The 10,521-nt window shown below is 46.1% G+C and overlaps 1 protein-coding gene across 6 annotated transcripts; it reads left to right on the top strand.

Moving 5' to 3' along the window:
- The first annotated feature begins 256 nt into the window (after positions 1-256).
- On the top strand, positions 257-10,103 carry LOC124475971. 6 transcript variants are annotated; one of them, XM_047032887.1, is made up of 12 exons: positions 257-755; positions 4,040-4,722; positions 4,873-4,944; positions 5,067-5,297; positions 5,608-5,676; positions 5,808-5,876; positions 6,038-6,133; positions 6,268-7,482; positions 7,650-8,022; positions 8,153-8,404; positions 8,537-8,612; positions 8,921-10,103. In XM_047032887.1, exons 8-12 carry the CDS (start codon positions 6,857-6,859, stop codon positions 9,202-9,204), a joined length of 1,611 nt encoding a protein of 536 aa, XP_046888843.1. In that variant the 5' UTR covers positions 257-755; positions 4,040-4,722; positions 4,873-4,944; positions 5,067-5,297; positions 5,608-5,676; positions 5,808-5,876; positions 6,038-6,133; positions 6,268-6,856; the 3' UTR covers positions 9,205-10,103. The 6 variants fall into 6 exon arrangements, with proteins under 6 accessions (XP_046888843.1, XP_046888840.1, XP_046888844.1 ...); XM_047032884.1 differs by having other exon boundaries at positions 5,067-5,676; XM_047032888.1 differs by having other exon boundaries at positions 5,608-5,876.
- Positions 10,104-10,521: the final 418 nt, after the last annotated feature.

Below are 10,521 nucleotides of genomic sequence, written 5' to 3' on the forward strand. Positions count from 1 at the left end.
TGTTCAGGGCTATTTCCATGCTGTTCCAGAAGTGAACCTATGTTGACCCAATCCTGTTGTCCCTCCGTTGCCAGTGTAGCACCCTGCTAAAATGTTAAATATATTGTTCTATTGTTTTATGTAAAAGGCGTGGGCTGGTTCAGTTGTCCCTGATGCTTAATAACATTTATTTGCTTCTTTATTGGGTGGGTAATGTGTCAATTTTGTGACTAGCCAATCAGTGGTAAGATATTGTTTTGTTGTGAGGGGGGCGGAGATGAGAGGAACGAGAGGACAGATCGATTTCGAGAGGAGAAAGACAGACGCAGAGAGTCGGGAGCGTGTTCATTTTGGTCCATCGGATTAAAGTTGGAAAACCGGGAGTTTACTGTCTTTGGTGTGGCACTGCTGAGGTGGGGGAGTGAACGGTGGTCGAGACTGGGTCACTGGGTAACGCTGGGTTCTGCTGAGAAGGAGCTAGCGGCGTGGCTGCAGGAGCTAGTGGCTGCAGGAGCTAGCGGCGTGTCTGCAGGAGCTAGTGGCTGCAGGAGCTAGCGGCGTGTCTGTAGGAGCTAGTGGCTGCAGGAGCTAGCGGCGTGGCTGCAGGAGCTAGCGGCGTGGCTGCAGGAGCTAGCAGCGTGGCTGCAGGTGGACTGTTGCGAACTTCCCGCTGAGGACGAGACTGCTAGCTAACAGCTTTCTGGGTTACCGGAACAGTGAGTAACAACATCTTTACAGAGCTCCAACAAGCGTGCCAACGTTTTAGAAAACCCCGGGTACAGTTTTTTTTCTCTCTGTGTGATAATACCTTGGAAAAGGCTGACTGTAATAAACCTGTAAAATGTGTTCAATGGTGGTGATGTTAATGTTTCATGTGTCCAATAACTGTATAGCTATATAATAAGCTAACCAGGCCTCTCTGCACCCTAGGCGGTCATATGCCCGAATTTCAGCTATTGTAAATAAATATTATTTGTACATTTTAGTAACCTTCACCAATTCCTCTCCCATGCTGCGGAGCTATTAGGGCGATTAGAATTAAGTGAGAGGGCTACACCAGTTTTGTGGACTTTCTCGAGAACAATTTGCAGCAGAAGCAGTACACAGCATCACTTCTTTTTGAATAAGTGAGCCAGCTTCGCTTGATTTTTTTCCCATTAATTAATTGTCTGTAGTTGTAGTGGTAGTGGAAGCGTCGGCCATCAGGTTCTTTAGGGAATGAGAAGTTTTCAATATATAGGCATCGTTAACATTATGATTATACTGCTAGACAGCTACTGTGGCATACCTGGCTTCGCTAAACAGATAATCCAGTGTCACGACATGCTTGACGACTGTGGCTGGATTCGATCCTACGACCTTGCGTTTCAAAGCAGCCCGTCTTATCCCAGTGAGGTATTCTGTCTGCTAAGAAATGCTGTGTTTGGTTACTTTATAAAAAAAGGAAGCCGTTTCTCCCGTGGCGAGCTTTGTCAGATTTGACCCAAGTATAAACAGCTGTAATTCAGTCATATTTTGACATATCAAGGTTATTGTGGTAAGAAGATGATTAGATTGCATGCTCGTGATGACATTTCCAAAGTTTCGACTCCATACGGTAAACCGTCGCAGAGTCAAGGACTCACGTCCGCTTTGGCGTCCTCTTTGTCAAAATCGTTTGTGCGTTATTTGTGAACGGTTTGACTCATCGATAACATTTTGATAACTTTTTGTCGGCATGGTCTGAAGAGTCAGATGGCTGAGCGGTGAGGGAGTCGGGACTAGTAATCAGAAGGTTGCCGGATAGATTCCCCGCCAAGCCAAATGACATTGTGTCCTTGGGCAAGGCACTTCACCCTACTTGCCCCGGGGGGAATGTCCCTGTACTTACTGTAAGTCGCTCTGGATAAGAGCTTCTGCTAAATGACCAAATGTAAATGTAAGATGATCTGTTGCAATTTCCATAAATCGGAGAACGGCCTGGGAGGAGTTTGAAAAAGTTGGCATTTGTTAAAATACAAATGACGGAAAAACCATCATGACGACAATGACGTCACAGGGTTCCATCGAATCGTCTGCATCCAAGGAATCCAATGATACCTCAATTAAGAAAAACGGTCTCACAGTTCAAAAGTTGTGGGCGTAAACGCACCTCCAACTTTGACGCCTTGGTGGCGCTATATAGCTTCAGGGATCAACATGAAACTTGGTGACAATAATCAGGAGACCGTTCCAAATTGGTGTGCCAAATTTCAAAACTTCGCACCAATCTGTTCTGTGGGCTGCCATAGACTCCTAGTCCTAAGTATAAATATAAATATAAATCCCCTGACAACGAAACGTCATCGTTACCATTATGATTAAACTGCTAGACAGTTAGTGTGGCATACCTGGTTTCGCTAAACAGATAATCCAGTGTCACTACATGCTTGACAACGGTGGCTGGATTCGATCCTACGACATTGCGTTCCAAAGCAGCACGTCTTATCCCCGTGAGCTATTCTCATTGCTGGAAAATGCCGTGTTCGGTTACTTTATTAAAAAAAAGGAAGCCGTTTCTCCCGTGGCAAGCTTTGTCAGATTTGACCCAAGTATAAACAGCTGTAATTCAGTCATATTTTGACATGTCAAGGTTATTGTGGTAAGAAGATGATTAGATTGCATGCTCATGATGACATTTCCAAAGTTTCGACTCCATACGGTAAACCGTCGCAGAGTCAAGGCCTCACGTCCGCTTTGGCGTCCTCTTTGTCAAAATCGTCTGCGCGTTATTCGTGAACGGTTTGACTCATCGATAACATTTTGATAACTTTTTGTCGGCATGGTCTGAAGATGATCTGTTGCAATTTTCATGAAAATCGGAGCAACGGCCTAGGACGAGTTCAAAAAAGTAGCAATTTCTTAAAATACAAATGACGTAAAAACCATCATGACGACAATGACGTCACAGGGTTCAATCGAATCGTCTGCATCCATAGAATCCAATGATACCTCAATTATGAAAAACGGTCTCACGGTTCAAAAGTTGTGAGCGTAAACGCACTTCCAACTTTGACGCCTTGGTGGCCCTATAGAGCTTCAGGGATCGACATGAAACTTTGCTTACGATAATCAGGAGACCGTTCCAAATCAGTGTGCCAAATTTCAAAACTTCGCACCAATCTGTTCTGTGGGCTGCCATAGACTCCTAGTCCTAAGTATAAATATAAATCCCCTGACAATGAAACGTTATCGTTACCATTATGATTAAACTGCTAGACAGCTACTGTGGCATACCTGGTTACGCTAAACAGATAATTCAGTGTCACGACATCCTTGACGACTGTGGCTGGATTCGATCCTACGACCTTGCGTTCCAAAGCAGCACGCCGCGCGGCAGGCTGCTATGAATAGTCTTAACTTTCTTAACTTTTCCCATTCATTCTCTATGGCTATCCTTAACCATATCGAATACTACCATTTGTGGCCACTATGGGGATTTGGGGGGCGCTGTTTCGCGGTTTTCTTACGAGATAGAGATGGATAGAGAGAAGCGTCTCAGATCAGAATATTTTTTGAGAGAACAGTACACGTAGATCTACACTGAGGTAAGATATCCATCTGGATAGATCTAAAGATAGCTAGCTAAATCATGAATGAACATGTTATTTTACTCATCTCTGCTTTGTGAAAACTCAACATTGAGCACGCTATGACTCTCAGTATGAATGAATGAAACTGTATGTACAGTAGCCACGAATGCAATGTTACGTTGGTACTACTATAACTTCCCAAAGTTATTCAGTAACTTTAACAATGGTTTGCCAGCATGTTATGTAAAATTAATAGTGAATCGTGAATAAAAGTCATGTTAGAAGAGAGCTGTTCGCAGCTAATACACATTCCAAGACAAAGGACATTGAGGGGGATGGGTGGGGGATGGGGGAGTTGAGATGAGGCACATTCACCTCAAGTAAGCACACTCATCGAATAGATACAGATCTACTGTAGGGCAGTGTTGTTTGAAAATACTCTGGCTACCACCCCCTCTTGACATGTAATCTGCTGTAATTATTGAATGTGTTATTTCTTTTAAATACAGATGTCTAAGCAAGTTTTTAGTTTTTATCCTGGGAGAGTGGTGGTGGTCTTTCGGAAGGGGTCACATGGCTACCTTCTCCAAGATGCAACTGAGGAAGCCAAGTGTTGGAAGGACTCCTCTGTCTCTCTGAAGGACAAGTCAGCACCCATAAAGGAGGAACAGATGAGGGCAAGGGCGTGCTCTTTGGTCCGTGACCGAGGGGGGGATGTGTCTGACCAAACTGAGGTGTTGGGGGAGTATACTTTACAGTTTGGAAAGTATAAGGGGAAATTGTTCAGATGGCTCCTTGAAAATGATGTGGGGTACACTCTGTACCTCATTAAACAATTTGAAAAGGAGCAAACAGCTGGCATGCCTTTTGGATGGGCCCAGCAAAGACAGCCTGCGGTCCTTTGTAGGGTATGCCAATTCCTTCAAGGAAATCAAGGCAGTGCTGGAGTACGAGGCCAGGAGGACCGGGGCTGTCAGCTCAGTGGAGGAGGACCAAGAGGTCGGCTTTGGCCACATGCCAACAAGGACCTGGGGTGACGTCTGGGAGGGTAGGGCAGATGGCTTTGCAGCGTTCGTTCTGTCCCGGACCACCACTCCGAGAACTAGCATGGACAAACTGAAGCGGTACCTGACCAAGAAGACCCAGGAGGCATCCATGTCCTCTCCTCTGCTCGCCTCCAGCCAAGCCGTGGGTAGGTCATCAGTATTAATTAAATATTATAAGTAATTTAATGCTTGTGATTATGGTTAACTTTCATTTGATGCATGTAACAGATAGGATATAAATGTAACTATTGTACAGTGAAAGGAATACTTATGTTTCTTTCCTGTTTGCACCACAGTCATGGATGAAGATGAAGACCTGGAGCAAGCCATGCTGAACATCTCCCCCTCCAAGATGGTCAAGCAGAGCTGTAAGTGAATGTTCCTTTGTGGGCCTTGTTGTGTGTGACTGAGGACACATTTAAAGCAATATGCTTTTGAACTGCTACTTGACAGCATGTTGTACATCTTTTCATCTCTGCTTTGTCACTAGCTGCTGCCCTGTCTTCGGGTGCATCTTCATCTCCCAGGAATAAGAGACCAGCAGGCCGAGGTCTCTTTGCGTATCAGTTGTTGGGACCAAGACATGACTCTTGGTCAATGTTCATGCCACGTTCCTGGCCTTGTTCAATGCTCATGCCACGTTTCTGGCCTTGTTCAATGTTTATGGTGTTCTGCCTTTCAAAACTCCAATCATGAATTTACATCCTCTCCATCATTGATGGTAAGTGTTTTTTTTTCTTATACTCTGCATGATTCCCATTATGAATTTACAGGCTCTTCGTTGAGGGTAAGTGTTATTTGTCTTATACTCTGCATGACTGCATGAATGTGCATGCCACCGTTTGCATTGTTTGCTTAACAGGTTTTTGAACAAAATGTATTTTATTTATTTAGGATCAAAGCTGTTTGATAGTTGCTGACAGATCCAATTGAGAGAAGTTCTTACATGCAAACAAAGCACACATGCAATTTGCCTCTGTCAGTCTGAAATATAACTTTTACACGGTGACTAACTTTGTCTTATTTTTCAGGATATAAGAATCCATCCGCTGCTCAGTCTAAACTGCCTGGTAACAGACTGGACCCCAGCACTGCTCAAGGTAAAATGATCATGTTCCTAGGACTACATCTGAATCTCTTGCAATTTAAAAACATACTACAAACAATATGTTGTGTTTTGCATGAGCTACTACGTTAGATGTTGAGAATAACATTGTGCTTTCTGTAATAGAAAAGAGTAAACCAGCAGCCACACTCTCCAGACCAGACCAGGGTGATGGACTCACCTCTTTGTTGCCAGGTTAATATTGATGTCCACATGCGCCTAACTAGATACAAGATTTAATCAAACATAACTTACTTACCTCATTTAACTCTTAGCCTGTGATTGAAAGTCATCTCTCACTGCAGTACCGGTAGCAAAAAGACAGGTTGTGAGCTATATACATATTTTGTCATTAGATCCCCCAGTTCCAGTGAAGGCTCCAGTGCCAGTTCCGCCCGAGTTGCTTGCCCTGGGCCTGTGTACAGAGTCAGCAAACACTGCTATCTCAAAAGGTATGAGTCACTATTATTTAATAATATAATTACTTGAAAGTATTTAAAAATATTTTATATGTTTAAAAATCTATGTATTTAGTCTGTTGTTTACAGAATGTAGTTGCTCATCATTATCATCTGTCATCCTGCAGCCTCTCCCCGACTGGCTCCTGTGCTGTCTGCAGCCACCATGCCACCGCACTCTGCTCCATCTCCTGCCATGTCTGCTGCTGTCGCTCTACCCTGTCCTGTTCCAGCCGCAGCTGGTGCTCTACCTACCCCAGCTCCGTCTACCATCCCACCACCACTCCATAGGAAGGACCAAGACGTCAGCCAGTGGAACTGCTCCCAAAACCAGAAGATGTGGATTAAAAAACGGAGATGGAATCTTTGGGACTTTGGCCAGGATCTCGACCTGTACGACATCTGATGGGTATGATCTCCTTGTGGCGTCATCCACCCCAACCAGAACTCATAGATCCAGTCTATGATATGCCATCTCCCAAGTACTTCCAGCTACATCCATTTTTCATTTGGAAACCGGAGCATGCAATTATGGAGAGAGTGAGGAACAATTACATTTTACCCTGCCTCTACGGCTGCTCCACTCCCCATGTGGTTTCGGCAGGAGTTGGGCGACCCCGGGTCATCATTGGGACCAGCGGCCAGTACTACATCTTGGCCTCTCGGCTGAACTGCAAAACATGCAAGAGGTACTGGTTCGCTGACAAACCCCAGTAGATGGAAATGCTGCCACAACTCTTCTGCAACATCCTGCCAGCATTTCTCACCCACAAAAAAGCCATCTGCAAAACGGTAATGGATGAGCTATGTCGCACAGGGAGGTCGGCCACAGACATGGCAAATCAGCTAAATGAGGCTCTGCACCTACGGTACGAGAGGGCACACCTTGCCTATCTGTTGACTGTACAGAATGTGCAGGATGGTGACTCCGGCCTGTATGGGCAGAAGACCATCACAGGCACCATGCGGAAGGACAACACCCCTGATCCCTTTGGTACCTACGACTCGACCAATGGCTGGTGTGGGGTAGCCATCAGTCCCCGCTACCTAGTAGACTGCCTCGTACATGAGTACCACCGTAAGGAGAAGACCCTCACTCTTGTCCTGCAAGGCACTTTTGGGCAGGTCATTCGAGCTGACCACACTCGGAAGGTGGCCCGGAAGGTGGTGCTCTCATCCGGAACCATGTCCTCGTACTCCGTGATGAATGAGAACTGGATGATCCTGTCCTGGGTGATGCTTCAGTCAGAGAGTGACCGGTCGCTGGAACCCATGTACGAGGGGCTGTCTCATCGCTACGACTCAGCTGGACTGCCGAAGGCAAAGTACCAGTGGGTGGACAGGTAAAAGCCAGATCACAGCTTTTGTATTCAATTTTACACAGGACAGAAACATTTAGCAAAATATAATATACTATATAGTTACAGGGGATTGTATGCAGGTGACATAGAAACTCAAAGCCTATCATTAATTTGTGTTTTTCTCTCTCTCTCTCTCACTGTGTGAGCAGGGACTGCTGTGCTGATTTCCGGATCCCAAACCTTGACCCCCAGGAGCACCTCCACTGGGATTCATGGAAAACCACGGAAGCTGTGGTGACGGGGGCAACATCTGGGAACCTGACCAACTCATGTGCCTCCCGGGGAAAGTACAGCAGCGACATCACTGTCAAACTGGACCTTTTCCATTGCATGCGGCGGTTCTCAAGGGAGTGCGTGTCAGAGCACCATACACTCCACAGCACTTTCTGCCGGTTCCTCAGTGCCGCATTCTGTGTGGTGGACCAGACCGACCTGCAGAGGCTGACGGAGGCATACGCCTTCTGTGGGATCAGGCCTGCCAATCCCACAAAGCAGCATATCCGGGAACACTGCCGGACCAAGGTACTTTTGAATGTTCATAACATTAATAATGCTTGTTATGTTATAACATAAATAAGAAAAATACGTAATTTCATTTCTGTATTCCGTTAATGCATATGAAATCATCTGTAATCCTTTTTTCAATTGTAAGGTACCACAACCTACAGAGCTGCTGGAGAGAGTGGAGAGCGTCCTCAAACAGTTCTTCCTAGAGACAGATCCCAATGGTGTCTACCTCTTCAAGCCGTCCATGCTAAAACTGTGGAGACTCCAGAGGGTGCACATCCTGAGAGGCTGCCTGAGTGATCCAGAGGAGGAGGACGGGATCCTTTACAGACACGGAGGAACAGTGCAGCTCAACCACGTCAAGGGTGAAGGAGCAGCTGTCCCAGTGTGGATCCCTGTGAGAGGCACCTCCCAACAGGAGGGTTTCCATGCGCATCAGGCACGGTGGATCACAGGCAACTGTGTTTCCTCCGAGCTCTTCCAGGCTCATGTTTAAATAATTGAAATGCATGTACTTCCTCTGTTGCAGGAAGACATCTTTGGTGAGGCTTCTGGAGTCTTGCCCCAGACCACAGTCCAGCCAGTCCAATCAACCTCCACTCAAGGTAATTTTGCAAATATCCCTCATTTTACACATCTGCTAGTCAAATGTGAATGAGATGCAACATTTACATTTTAGTCATTTAGCAGACGCTCTTATCCAGAGCGACTTACAGTAAGTACAGGGACATTCTCCCCGAGGCAAGTAGGGTGAAGTGCCTTGCCCAAGGACACAACGTCATTTTGGCTTGGTGGGGAATCGATCCGGCAACATTCTGATTACTAGTCCGACTCCCTCACCGCTCAGCCATCTGACTCCCACGCAACACTCAAGATTTTATATTTATTATGTGTTATTTCTACTTGTCTTCAGGTCTGCCAAAGACACCTGCACTGCCCATCACAGCAAACCCGCGTGCTGCTCGCACAATGTCCATCAAGGCAGGTGGGCTTCTGTACGTCTTGGACCATTCCCGGTGGACAGAGGCCATGAAGGAGGTCATCGACGGCCTCATAGGAATCCACCAAGGGTCGAAGGATTTCCTGCAGAGGGTGGACAGTGACTACGCTGGCTTGGTGCAGGCTGCTTCCCGTGATCCCAATAGCCTGTTGCATCCAACAACAAAGCAACACATTTCACAGTATGTGAAGCATTAGGCAAAGTGGACCAACGTCAGCACGTCCCTGAACACCAGCCCAGAGAAACTCCTGGAGACGCAGCAGCTGTGGCAGCACCTGACGGCAGAGAGTGAGACCAAGAGCGTGCCAGTGGTGACCATACCACCCGCTGCGGTCAATCCACCTGGGAGAGATCCCCAGGAGGCCCCTCTGACCAAGGCTGCTATAGAGGACATGGTGCGGGACATAGTCCAGAAGCAGACGGCACTGCAACAACAGCAGCAGCAGCAGCTGGGCAAAAAGAAGACGAGGAACTGTCTTGCCTGTGGCCAGCCGAAGTCGCGATACCAGGGAGACGGTTCCTCCATCCACCTCTTCTACCAGTCTGGGGAGGTCAAGTACTTTTACTGCTCACAAAGAGTCCACAAGCTCTATGCAGCAGAAGGCCTGAATGACCCCAGAATGCCGTTTGAGGACTTTGCGGACACCCCTTTCTTTGGGAAAGAGCTTGAGGCAGCCAAGCTCAGGTCAGCAGAGGCACGGAGGTTGGCTGATCTGCGGGAGAAACGGAGAGCGGCAGAACAGCAGCCCACCGGTCGGCTCTGCAAGTTCTGCCGCAAGCCCATCAAGCAGGGGCCAGAAAGCCCCCATGTGTACCATTCGTTCCGGGGTGTGGCGGGCAGGTACATTTACTGTCCTACCAGGGTGCTGTCCCTGTACAAGGCAGATGGAATGAATGCTGAAATGACCTGGGGGGAGTTTCAACAATCAGCCTTCTACACGGCAGATAAGAAGAGGTGGGCTGAGGAGAAGGGGAAGTAGGCAAACTGTATATAAAAAATATTGTAAATAGTTCAAATAAATAATATGACTGTTTTGCACTTAATGTAGTTTCTTTTGTACAAGCCTTGATCACATGTTCCAATAAATGGCCAAAATAAGATTGTGTGTTCATCTCAGTTATTTGTATCACAATTAATCATCAAATAAATGTTTATGATGTATGAAAATGGAGATGGATCAGACTATTGATTACCATTGACCCCTTAAGACTCATCTGTACAAATGTCTTCATTTAGTGGCGCAAACAAATCCAGGCAACTGGTTACACTGAAAATAAATCCCCAATATAAGAGGTTTTTACCAGATTATTTTTTTAATATTCCATCAAAACCAGACAATATACAAACAATGAAAATAGCGCCTACGGAGAATCTTGTTAATACACAATAAACAAGACTAAATACAATTATGATGTATTTGTAATGTACAATACTGCAATTTTAGATGTAGATTAGAGGCATCTCAGTATGACCTTTACATTGGTTTGATATATAGCAGATAACCAGTGCCATT

The sequence above is a fragment of the Hypomesus transpacificus genome, chromosome 13 (genome assembly GCF_021917145.1).
Source record: "Hypomesus transpacificus isolate Combined female chromosome 13, fHypTra1, whole genome shotgun sequence".
Classification (NCBI taxonomy): Eukaryota; Metazoa; Chordata; class Actinopteri; order Osmeriformes; family Osmeridae; genus Hypomesus; species Hypomesus transpacificus.

Excerpts from the sequence above, each read along its gene's own strand:
- LOC124475971 (XM_047032885.1), top strand. The coding sequence starts at position 6,857 with ATGGAAATGCTGCCACAACTCTTCTGCAACATCCTGCCAGCATTTCTC. Across the intron at positions 8,023-8,152 it reads GGGAACACTGCCGGACCAAG|GTACCACAACCTACAGAGCT; the intron begins GTACTTTTGAAT and ends TTCAATTGTAAG. Across the intron at positions 8,613-8,920 it reads CCAATCAACCTCCACTCAAG|GTCTGCCAAAGACACCTGCA; the intron begins GTAATTTTGCAA and ends ACTTGTCTTCAG.